At 39.1% G+C, this 13,152-nt stretch overlaps 1 protein-coding gene across 2 annotated transcripts in view; it reads left to right on the top strand.

Annotated features, from left to right (window-relative positions):
- The window catches only part of Znf280c (zinc finger protein 280C), a 42,910-nt gene extending 36,516 nt beyond the window's left edge, over positions 1–6,394 (top strand). The window contains exons 17-20 of one of the 2 annotated variants that reach the window (XM_021187547.1): positions 650–712; positions 4,321–4,439; positions 4,583–4,619; positions 4,735–6,394. In XM_021187547.1, coding sequence (XP_021043206.1) covers positions 650–712; positions 4,321–4,439; positions 4,583–4,619; positions 4,735–4,750 — 235 coding nt within the window. In that variant the 3' untranslated portion in view covers positions 4,751–6,394. The remainder of the gene's footprint in view (positions 1–649; positions 713–4,320; positions 4,440–4,582; positions 4,620–4,734) is intronic. The other variant, XM_021187548.2, reaches the window with a different exon arrangement.
- The last annotated feature ends 6,758 nt before the right edge of the window (positions 6,395–13,152 follow it).

Below are 13,152 nucleotides of genomic sequence, written 5' to 3'. Positions count from 1 at the left end.
TCTTTGCCCTCATTCAAAGGCAAACACAGAAAACTCAATTTGTACTCAAATGTGTGCTTAGTCACTAAAAGCAGTAACATCTGGGAAAAGAATCTGTTTCTCAGCAACTCCAGGTTCAAGGGATCAGATGTTCTTTTCTGGCCTCCGTGAGCACCAGGAATGCAAGAGGTGCACATGCAGCCAAAACCCTCATAAAATAAAAATAAATAAGTAAATCTTTTTGAAAAAAGAAAAAAATGTACAGAGAGAGAAAGTAAAGGAAAGAAATTAAATGAGAGAAAAGCCAACAAGAAGAGGTGTTCTAATGAAGAGCCCATTCTTCATAGCTCCTTCGCACTATGTTGAACAGTAGAGGGGACACAAATCCTGTGTGCAAGGATTCTGCTTTTGTGGCCTAATTATTTCCCCAAGTCTTCCCTAATGCCATTACATTGATTGAGGTGATGGGGAGGTTACAATCATAACATATTAATGGATGGGTACTTGCTCTGATCATACCAGTGATCAATATAATCTCATTATTATGTGAATGTCATTAACTTCTGTTCAAAAGTAAGAAAATACGCATAGTCATGAAAATATGCCCAACGTTACTATGACTTATTAGATCATAAAGGTAATAAAATCTTGTTTGTCTTTAATCTCTCAGCTCTCACAATGACCACCCAAGTAAGCAGCTTTATATTTTTAAGAAGCATTCACGAGCTCTCAGGTAATTAATTGATTTTTATCTGTTCTTTGTATTAAAAAGTTGTAATTATACTTTTTAACCAGGTGTTGGTATACCTAATTTAAAATCTAAATTATTGTCACTGAACGTGATAGTTATTTTTGTTGCTATATTCTTAGAACAAAGGAAGAGGTAGTCTATCATATGACTAACCTCTGTTTCAGTGGTGCCAGATATTGAGTTGAAACTTTCATGTACTGTAACATGAAAAAGATTCTTTTTAGCAATATTTGATTGGGAGTAATTTTATTAACATTCTGTAGTACTTAAAGTTAATATATACTATTTATAAATCTCAGCTTTATTCTTACTATAATGTACTTTATTCTGTGTGTCTTGCCTGTGTAGATAGATATCTGTACACCACATGCATGCATGGTGCCCATGGAAGCCAGAAGAGGGCATTTGCTTGCCCTGAAATGGAAGTTACCGACAGTTGTGAGCCAACAGTCATCTGGGTTCTGGGAATCAAACTTGGATTCTGTGGAAGAGCAACTAGTGCTCTTACCAGAGCAGTTTCTCCATCCTCTCACTTTTGCTCTTTATGGGGAAAAAAGTGTACAGATCACAGTGATGAAGATGACCTGGTACCAACTTTCAAGAAGGTAGAATTTAAGCTGGGTAAGGTGATGTCCTAGCATTTGAGAGGCAGAGGCAAGTGTATCTCTGTGAATTCAAAGCCAGGCCAGCCTGGTCTACATAGTGAGTTCCAGGACAGCCAGGGCTACATAGTGAGTTCCAGGACAGCCAGGGCTACATAGTGAGCCCCCGTCTCAAAAAAAAAAAAAATTATTGGTAGAATATAAAAAAGTGAACATAAATAAATACAATAATAGGAAATTTATCATAGATGCAGTGAGAGTTACTTATTAAAGAAGGAATAGAGGTTTCTACTTAAAAGATGCTTGAAGTTTGGGTGTGGTGCCTCATACCTTTAATCCCAGCACTTGGGAGGCAGAGGCAGGTGGATTTCTGAGTTTGAGGCCGGCCTGGTCTACAGAGTGAGTTCCAGAACAGCCAGGGCTACACAGAGAATCCCTGCCTTGAAAAATGAAAAAGAAAAAAAGATACGTGTCTAGAGAGAGAGATGCATGAAGAAGAAAGCATGGATTGGAATATGGGGAAATAATTTTAAGTTTAGTTACAGACTTTTTAAATCCAAAAACAAGTTCTAAAGAATAAGAATTAATTTTACTTTGAAAGACATTGAGAAAAATCACAGTTACTTTGGGTAAATCAAGGGTTTGGTAGGAAGATGAATGTGGAGGAGTATACATAGTAAGTTGTGGCTTCATAAACCACAGAGTAGTTAAGGCTGTTATTTACTAATGGACTGGGATAGGATTAAGATGGTGAAGTGCTTAAGAGCACATGTTGCTCTTGCAGAGGCTCTACGTTCAGTTCCCAGCACGTATACAATGTGGCTTGCAACCATTTATAATGCCAGTTTCAGGAGAATTCGATGTTCCAACTTCCATGGGCATCAAGCATGCATTTGGTACACATACATACATGTAGGCAAAGCACTCATACACAGGAAATAAAATGATACAGAACAGAGAGGCTGGAGAGATGGTTCAGCAGTTAAGAGCACCGTCTGCTCTTCCAGAGGTCCTGAGTTCAATTCCCACATGCCAGCTCACGCTTGTTTGTAACTTCAGATCCAGGGGATTCAACACCCTCACACAGAGCTGCTTGCAGGCAAAACAACAATAAACATAAAATAAAAATAAGTTAATAAGCTCATGGAGACTAAATCACCAACCAAAGAGCAGGCAGTGTCTGGACCTCAGCCCCCTACACATTTGTAGCAGATGTGCTGCTGGTCTTCATGTGAGACCCCTAATAATTGGAGCAGAGGCTGACTCTGACTCTGTTCCCTGCCTTTGGATCCATTTCCCCTAGCTGGGCTGCCTTATCTGGCCTCAGTGCCAGAGGATGTGCTTGGTCCTGATGAGACTGGTTGTACCAGGGTGGATGGAGAGAAGAGGAGGGCTGCGATCAGGATGTAAAGTGAATCTATGAATGAATGAGTGAATAAATTGAAAGCCTGAAAAACTAAATTAATTAAATATTTTTAAAAAGAAGTTCATTTGTTAAAATTAAATAAAAAAAATCTTACAACAAAGCTTATGTGATATTTTTAAAATGAGTTCTGGAATCTAAGGGCTACATTTCAAACATGGGACTAGCCTTAGCTAAGTTACTAAACATGACACTCTCCTCTTTAGAAAAGTGGTCTTCGGAATGCCTGTCTTTTAGGGGTCATTTAGGTCATTTGGGGGTCATTTAGGTCATTTGTTTAGAGGAGATAGGTCTAAAAGCCCCAGCTTAATACAGTGTAAATGATATTTTAAATTGTTAAATATTTAAAATATCTGAAATGTTTTTATTTAAACCTTTGTAGCAAGGAAGTGACACCATAAGAGAAATCAGGAATGAAGGGTGGTTTGGGAAAGAAAACATGATTTTGTTTGTTCAAGAACACTTTCTTCTGTGTATAGCACCTAGGCTTAAATATAAAACAGGATGGTAAGACCAGAGCTACAGATGAAACAAATCAGCATATGGTAAACTACTAGGTTTTAGACTTAGAAAAAAAGGAAGGTTTGATAAGATGAAGCTGGTGTGGTGGCTCACACCTATAATTCCAGCACTGGGGAAAGGAGACAGGCGCATCCTGAGTTCAAGGCCCCACAGGGCTCATAGTGAGACCCTGTCTCAAAGCAAATGAAAGCCACGTAAAATATCAGGTATGTATATGCTTTGTTAACAAACTAATAATTATATTAAATTACTAAATTTACAGTCTTCCTATCTCTTCTAACTTTATTCCGACTTAAATACACTAGATTATATGCTTCATAAACTGAACCTTTTTCTTTGCTGTTGTATCCAAAATACCTAGTAATTTGGTGTATAGAGAACATCCTAGTGCTTATTACTCAAAGGTGATTTTGAATTTTTTTTCATACCTCTATATTTCTTTTTTGCTGTTCTTGTTGGATTGTTGTTGTTTTTTTAATTATTTATCTAAAGTATATGAATACACTATAGCTGTCTTCAGACACAACAGAAGAGGGCGTCAGATGGTTGTGAGCCACAATGCAGTTGCTGGGAATTGAACTCAGGACCTCTGGTAGAGCAGTCAGTGCTCTTAACCGCTGAGCCATCTCTCCAGCTCCAAATGCTATCTTTTGCTTGGCAGATAAACCAAGGCATGGAATCACTGTGCTATACAAGTTGCTAGTTGAGCCAAGACTCTCGGCTCTCTGGATGGGAATATTTTAGCAACAGATTGAGAGCATTCAATTTATAAGGCACTAAACGATGGCATAACTTAGCAGTAGATAGGCTATTTTCGTGAGCATCCTTTTTTTTCCAGGCACATGCAAGGGAAATACTGCCTACAACCCCAACCCTAATATATTTTAGAAACATATTAGATAGATCATATTTACAACAAAATTGGGAAATAACAGTGATTGCACATAAAATAAAAACCAGGAGTTATTACACAGAACAATTACTGAATTTTGCATGGATTTCCTCATATGATCCTCTGTCTTATTAGTCTTCTCTTTTCATAGGGGCATCACTCTAGTGTGCCTTAAATGTGACTTCCTAGCCGATACTTCTGGCTTAGACCGTATGGCTAAACACTTAAATCAACGTAAAACTCATACTTGCCAAGTTGTTATAGAGAATGGTATGTACATATGTCTGTTACTTTGAATTTATGATCTATGGGCCAGTAGTTTTTCTCTATCACAGTGTGAGCTCTTGAAAATTAAATTGATGCTCAGTCTTCATGTATTACATTTGTAAACATAAAGCCTTCTCTGATTTCAGTTACCGAAAAAACTGAAACTTCTGAATCCACTTCTGAGTAAGTCTTATTTTCATTCCGCACAATTTGATAGATTTTAGCACTGTTGCAATTTTTAAATGGATCACCAATAGCAATGAAGAATACTAAAATGTTTCTGTTTTTTGTTTTAAAGTGGCTTGTTCAAATAGATTCCTGCTCTATGAAGCTTGTGCAACCTGGTGAAGACAAGGTGGAATTTCCTAAGTTCAAAGATCTGCAGTGTTTTCATAAAGGCAGTTAAAATTCACAACACTTGCTCGCATTATCCAGCTCTTTCCAGCTTTCAGATGGCAGGAGATTCTTATTCCATCTTCTCTTTGTGTCAGGTTAACATATGTTAGCATGTGCTTTGATTCTCCACTTGGCGCTGGAGAAGGCACCTTAGTTGCTGTAGTCTATTCTTTGTTTCAGATAATTTGTATTTTTCTTTGTTGGACTTGCCTTCCAATTATTATGTGTCAAATGGTATAGCTTCTGTTTTGTGTGTTTTGCCTGCTTCTTAATTTTTTATCAGTCTTGGTAGTCAGATAACTGTTTTTTCCTTCATTCTTTGTATGTCATTGGTCTATTTTTCAGATGCAAAGGCAACACAGAAATTAAAAAAAAAAAAGTCCAGTGTCCTCCTGGACAGTGTCCCCGTTCAATGAACACAATTGATGACTAGTCTCTCTTTCCAAGGAATGTGATTTATTTCACTGTGAGACTTGCTTCAATGTGTGGCCTTAGGATTTTATCAGTTCTTAGGCAGAGTCCCTTCCTACTTGACTGGCCTTCCATAAGGCTGATAGTGATCTGGCCACAGATACCTGCAAGGTGCACCAAATAGATTTGAGCACAACTTCCCTCTGAGGGCTTTGGTTCTTAAGTGTAAGCTTATGAGTTTGTCCTAATTATGAAAGCCCATCAAGTGAGTGAAGCTTACATTCATGTTTTTGGAAAAACAAACTTGGTGAAGTTGTGGCTCCAAAATAACAGTTATTTATGTTATCATTTAAAGTTTTAGCTACCATTCAACGAGTTCTCAACTTATTCTAGTGTTTAATAACTTTTGAAAAATTAAATTTAAATAGCTTACTTTTTGTCATTCCCCAAACTTATTATCTACATTTGTAATTTCTGCTTAATTCTTTTCTTTTGTGTTTACTTAAAATGCCAAGAAATTTCTTTAAAACTCTCTCCTATTTCACGCAGCTACCCATTGTTAGTTTCTCTTTTTTTCTTTTCTTTTTTGTTTTTGTTTTTGGTTTGTTTAATTTTTTTTGAGGCATGGTTTCTATTATATAGCCCTGGCTATCCTGATACTCACTATGTAGGTCAGGCTGACCTTAGACTCATTTCTGCCTGCCTCTTCTTCCCAAGTGCTGAATTCAAAGGCATGAGTGTTACCTGTTCAGTTCATTAGACATTAATATATGTTCTCTCTATCTTGGGACTATCATAACATCTTAGTGGTCAGGAAATGAAGACAAAGAACAAAAACTCCGCTTACAGATCTTAAAAGAAGTTTTAAGTTACATTGCTGTTAACTTAGTAATTATCTTCTTAGCCATTAATGTAATTCCTTAGATAAATATAATATATTCAAAAATATTGGGACCAAAAATGCACTTGTTTCTTGCCCACATATATAGAGAGAGATGTATATTTTTTTATTTTGGTGTTTGTTTATTTTGGTTACATCGAATATAGATTTTGCTGAACAGTTTTGATGTTACTTATTTTTTTAATAAAATTTGTATTGTTAAACACTCTTGGGAATTATTTTATAATAAATAAATTGATATGAAAACCTACAGGTGGTATCATCTAATAAGAATTCTTTTCCTTCTCACATGGAAGACTGCCTGCTTTGTCTATTGACTGAGATCTTTATCTATTGATTACATCTTGTTCTGCTTCTTTAAGCAAACTTAAAAGCTCACTATTTATACTTTACTAATGTGAACTATTTTACAAGCTAGCAAAAGATGGGCCGAAGAGATGGCTCAGCTGATAAGAACACTGGCTGCTCCTCCGGAAGACCCAGGTTCAATTACTAGCACCCCACAGTAGCTCACAACTCTCTGCTACTTCTGTGCCAGGGATTCTGATGTCCTATTCTGGCCTCTGCGTGCACTAAGCATACATGTGGTACACAGATGTACATATAGGAAAAACACCCGTACACATAAAACGAAAAAATTAAAAGAAAATTTGAAAACCCTAGGGTTTTCTATGTAGCCCTGGATCTCCTGGAACTTGCTGTGTAGACCAGGCTGGATTCAAACTCACAGAGCTCCACCGGCCTCAGCCTCCTGAGTGCTGAGTTTAAAAGCATGTGTCACCACAACTGGACTTAAAAAAAAAAAAACAGCTAGCAAAAGACTTGTTTTCTTAATTATGATGAAAGGAGGCAGAGTCTCAAGAGGCTTTTATCTGGCTAGTCGGTTGTTTTATGCTGTTTTGACTTTAAATCAGATCTATATGTCTGTACTTTGAAACATACTAAAAGCCACTTCAAGTGGTCATTTGTAATGTAGTATATTCCTTGTAATCATAAACAAGGTTAATTTTCATACTGATACCTGCTGTCAATAATATTTCAAAAATCTTTGGGATTGGTTTGTTTTGAAGTAGTGGCTTTGGTGATACTCCAGGCTTTTATTTCTGTACCTAACTCAAGGATTCGTTTTGTCAGTTACCATTTTTCCACTCAATTTTTAAAACATTCTGTTTTTAACAGTATTAATAAAATCCCAATTTTTTTTTTTTTTAAAATTGCAGCTGGGCGTGGTGGTGCACGCCTTTAATCCCAGCACTCAGGAGGCAGAGGCAGGTGGATTTCTGAGCTCGAGGCCAGCCTGGTCTACAGAGTGAGTTCCAGGACAGCCAGGGATGCACAGAGAAACCCTGTCTCGAAAAACCAAAACAAAAAAGAAGAAGAAGAAGAAGAAGAAGAAGAAGAAGAAGAAGAAGAAGAAGAAGAAGAAGAAGAAGAAGAAGAAGAAGAAGAAGAAGAAGAAGAAGAAGAAGTCGTCTTAGGTGCTTCACAGTAAAGGGATCAACAAAGACTTTCTGAAAATACCTAACAGCTCAATAAATGGTTGTAAGACTTGATAAAAGGACTGCATGAGATTAAAAAGCTTCTGCAAAGCAGCAGATGAAGCGGAGTGATGTGACGGTCTGAAGACTGCTTTACCAACTGTACGTCTAACATGGAATTAGGGTCTATGACGAGAGGCATTGTTGTATGTGGTTAGTATATGCTAATAAAACTGAAATGGACTGGAGAGATGGCTAGGCCATCTAAAGCCTAGGCCCATAGAAGAGTTTGGTTCCCACCACCCATGACAGTCTCTCCGGTACCTTTGACCTGGGCGAGGGTGATGCACGCCTTCAATCCCAGCATTCTGGAGGCAGAGGCAGGCAAGTTCCAGGGTGGCCAAGGCTGTTAAACAGAGGAACTCTGTCTCGAAAATGACAAAGTGTAAAATTACCCAACGAGTGAAAGAAATAAAAACATTGAACAAATCAGCCAATAACAGATATTTCTCAAAAGAAGTGGAGAGATGGTTCAGCAGGAGCGGTGCTCTCTACTGACCTCCATAGATACTACATGCATGTGATGCACAGACATGGAAAAGCAACCATACACATAAAATAAAAACCAAAGAGCATACATGGGCTGCTCCGAGCCTCCAACCCAGTTCCTCCCAGTGCATATGTAGCAGGAGACTGCCTTGTCTGGCCTCAGTGGGAGAGGATTCACCTAATCCTATAGCTAGGTGATACCCCAGGGAAGGGGGTATACCCAAGGGGGTGGAAGGGGGAGCACTCTCAGAGGCAAAGGGAAGCAGGCAAAGAACTTTAAAGTCTTAATTTTAAAGAAATAATGGAGCTGTTAGGAAGCTCGGTAAGAAGAGGTTGTGCCACCAAGCCTAATAACTTGAATTTGATCCTTGGAACTCTTACAATGGAAAAGAGGATCTGGCACCTACAAGTTGTCCTTTGACCTCTACACACGTGCCCTGGCGTGCATGTGCACCATAAATAATGTATCTTTTCCTTAAAAGATATACCAATGGCTGATCAATAGAGAAAAATATACTCAACACCCTTACCAATCGGGAAAAGACAAAGATAAGCTACATTGGCATTCTGTCTTGCTACGCAGTTTATGAATGGCCATCATCATAAGGTTGTGAGGGAAGAACACTTTCAAACCACTGGTAGGAATGTAAACTCATGAAGCCATAATGGAACTCTCAGTGAGGTTCCCCAAAAACTAAAGGAGAAGTGCTGTGTAACTCATCTGTTCCTCTTCTGCTAGGCACCTGAAGGACTCTGAGCATACGACAGAAGTCCTTGCATGTCTATACTTGTTGCCGGTCTATTCACAATAGTCTGGGTATGAAATGCCTAGATCCTTGTTAACAGGTGAACGGGGAAATGAATGAGTAAAGAAAGGGTGGTGCATATACTCTGGAGTTTTTGTCAGCCATAAAGATAATTGTGTCATCTGCAGAGAAGTAGATAAGAGTGGAGCTCATTATGTTACGTCAGACTCAGAAATTTTTCACATTTTCTTTCATATATGGAAAGTGGTGTGTGTGTGTGTGTGTGTGTGTGTGTGTGTGTGAACATATGTGAAGGAAGGGGACTGTGGAAGAGAGAACAAGATATGATGATGTGAAACCAAGAATAAAACATTATGTTTTGATACATCTGGGTATTTTGCCTGCATATATACATACATTTACACACACACACACATACATACATACACATACACACTCCATGTGTATTCAGGTGCCCTTGACGTGTCAGCATCAGCTCCACTAGAACTGGAGTTAGAGTTATTGTATTATACACTGTGAGTGCTAGGAAGTGAACCTGGGTCCTAGGCAAGACAATCAAGTGCTCTTAACCACTGAGCCTGCTCTTCAGCCAGTCATTGTCTTCTTTTATAAGAGTTTGGGTTTACTTTTCCTTAAATTGTGAGGAACTTATTCTTTTTTTAAAAAAGATTTATTTATTTTATTATATGTAAGTACACTGTAGCTGTCTTCAGACACTCCAGAAGAGGGCATCAGATCTCATAACAGATGGTTGTGAGCCACCATGTGGTTGCTGGGATTTGAACTTAGGACCTTCAGATAAGCCATCTCTCCAGCCCCCTTCTCAATGCTTTTAATTTTTGAAAATGTTATATCAATAGTAAAAAATGTCTTTGATTGGGGCTGGAGAGATGGCTCAGCGGTTAAGAGCACTGACTGCTCTACCAGATGGACCTGAGTTCAATTCCCAGCAACCACATGGTGGCTCACAACCATCCGTAATGGAATCCACCCCCCTCTTCTGGTATATCTGAAGACAGCAACAGTGTACTCACATAAATAAAATAAATAAATCTTTTTTTTTAAATGTCCTTGTTTCGAAATAATTAAAAAGTATGTTTGGGGTTGTTCTTTACCCATGATCTCCATGTCCCTCTGTTCCATAATTTTCCATCATAATCTATCTGATTAGATGAACTATAGCGTAGTCTAGTAGGAAGGGGCTTTTGTTTAATTTTATTACATTTATTTAGTCATTTATTATGAGTTTATGTGTATGAGTGTGCACATGCTATAGTTCATGAAGTCTTTTCTCCTATTATGTGGGTTCTTCGAATCAAACTCAAGCTTGGCAATGGGCACCTTTGTTGGCTGAGCCATTTCACCAGCCCTGGAATGAGATATTACCATTAAGCAAGCCTTCAGAGCCTCCGATCATAATTGTCAGTAAATGAGTAAGCTATTTAAACAGTTGTCTCTCTATTGGTTGGATCAAAATGTCCTAAAGACAATATGAAATATTTTTATTAACTAAGTCATTTATTCACTTTACATCCAGGAAGCAGGTTCCCCTTCATCCTCTCCTTCCAATCCCTCCCTCTCACCTCACCTCCCTCCCTTGAAATAGTTTGTAAAATTGATTCAGGATCAGGTAGTGGTGGTGGCACAGGTCTTTAATCCCAGCACTGGGGAGGGAGAGGCAGGCAGATCTCTATGAATGTGAGGCCAGCCTGGTGTATAGAACACAGCAAGCTCCAGGCCAGCCAAGGCTACATTGGAGACACCCTCAAGGGAAACAGCACAGAACAATATGTGGAAAATACAATATACAGTTATCTATCCAAAAATTACATTTCACTTAAGTTATCTTCCTTGAATCTTCCAAAATTCCTGAACAAAAGATTTCCAACCCTATTTTACAGATGAAGACACCCAGTTAACATCTTTCTGGAAGTAATGTTATCAGGAAGTACTAACTTTTGAATGATACATCATTTTCCTTGCCTTCTTTTAGTAAAATTAGATCATTTTCTTCCTACTACTAAAGGGTTTTGGAGGTTGGGGGACAGGGAGGTTGGGTTTTTTTGGTTGACTTTTTTGTGTGTGGTGGTGCTGGAAATGGATCTCAGGTCTTCATGCACACCAGGCAAGTGTGTCACCACTGAGCTACTCCCCAACTGAAGTGGTAGTGCATGTCTTCCATCCCAGTGTTCAAGAGACTGGGGCCAAGGAATTGAAAGTCTCAGCCTAAGCTGTTACATATTGAGCTCCTAGACATCCTGAGCTACAGAGCGACACACTGATTTAAAGGGGCAAAAAATAATAGTCTAAGAGCTGTCATTAATTCAGTGGGAAACATAAAGGCAGCAAACTAGAGTTAATCCTAAACAAGTGCCATGCCTAAATAAACCAGACTGGTCAACTGATTACTTCAAGCCAAAAGGACATGTAACTTTGGGCAGGACCATTTGTCCTGCGTTTTCGATATGCAGTAAGTCATAATAGTTCTTTCAGGAGGGATGGCCCTCACATACCAAAGCTGGGAAAGGGCCTTGGTCACAAGAGACTGGTCATTAAGGCTACAGTGACCTTGAATAAACAAACTCTTTGATGTAACCCTTATCTTCCAATACATTGCCACCACTTATCTCTGTAAGGACCTTAGAATTTCCGACCCTGGACTGAAGAGATGGATCAGAGGTACTTACATATAATAATAAATAAATCTTTTAAAAAAAGAATTTCTGACCCTAGTCCAGATAACAAACTGTCATGTTATTACTTTACAAATTTATTTTCCTTGACCTAAAACGTATGAGTGCATCATGCTTTGATCATTTCTTCAGAATCCAATGCTGTGAAAATCTCTGTGTACATGTAAAATTCATTGAAAAAAAAAACAATGATCTTGACAAGATCTTGACAAGAACTGACCTTTTCGATCCATTCTTATATGAATTTGGGTTCATTGATCTTGCCAAAGAACTCACATACAAACTAAGAAGAATAGAGCTAACTTCTTTGTCGAGTAGTCTGATTCCATTCAGTGAGGTCCCTGGAAGGATATGCAGGACAGTATCGGAGGTAGCTCCCCTTTATTTGATTTTCTGTTTTTATTTTTGTTTTATTTTATTTTTTTATTTTTGGTTTTTCAGGTCAAGGTTTTTCTGTGTAGCCCGGGCTGTCTCAGAACTGGCTCTGTTGGCTGTTTGCCTCTGCCTCTGCCTTTACCTCCTGAATGCTGGGATCAAAGGTATGTGCCACCACTGCCTGGCACCACTTTATTTGAAGTATCTTGATTTCCATGAGGGGTTGGTGGGTAGGCTCAAGTCAGCCAGGGTTCTTACCCATAAGTCTGCCTAAAGCTTCTTCTAGTCATCTAAGATTAAATACTTACTGGGGAAGAAATAAGTACCAACCACAGAATGAAAGCCACTCATAAAATTCATTTCTTGTTCTTGCATCATATATGAGCCCCTGGATAGCCTGAGCTCCAGAGTGAGACACTGATTCAAAGGCAGTCAATATGCCCCCAAAGCAACGGGACTAGTTACTTTTTCTGGCTTCAGTGTCTGCCCTTGCACAGGTGAAATGGGCTCATTTCTCCCTGTTTGTCCACACTGCTGCTATGCCGTGATTCTTAGCATAACAGATTCACAGGCTTCCCTGGGGAGAGTGAAGCCCGAGCGATTTGACAGGGAGTAATCTCAGGACACCTTCAGGCCATTTCCTTTTGTAAGGATATCCTAGCTTCTGCTGTTTGAGTGCCTGCTGCTTGGGCAAACATTCGGGAACTATTTAACAGAGAACCACCTTGCTGCATTCGCTAACTTCACCAGCAGGGGGCGTAGGATAGCCATGCAACCCTCCCCCTAGAGCCAATTTTGTCTCTTGCATGTAGAGTGGCTCTCAGTGTGGAAGTGTTTATACTCAGGATTAGTCTTCCCAAGTCTCTTGAAGTTAAGAGGCTCTTACCTACTAGTTTCAGGCAAACAGCCCAAGGACAATGAGCGTGACCAAAATAGTTTCATTTTTCTTGCTCAGAGCCTGAAAGGATCCACTTCACCCAGTTGAGTTCCCTGGAAACTCAGAGTGTCCCCTATTGTTCACACAGCTGGCTTTCATGGTGTGGCTCAAGACCTAGCACAAGGCAAGGCCTGGGCCAAGTAGTGGGAGTGGGTGGGTAGGGGAACAGAGGTGGGGGGAGGGGTATGGGAATCTTTCGGGATAGCATT

Source organism: Mus pahari, chromosome X (assembly GCF_900095145.1).
Source record: "Mus pahari chromosome X, PAHARI_EIJ_v1.1, whole genome shotgun sequence".
Classification (NCBI taxonomy): domain Eukaryota; kingdom Metazoa; phylum Chordata; class Mammalia; order Rodentia; family Muridae; genus Mus; species Mus pahari.
The sequence above is the reverse complement of the archived record's forward strand: the minus strand, read 5'-3'. Positions and strand labels throughout refer to the sequence as shown.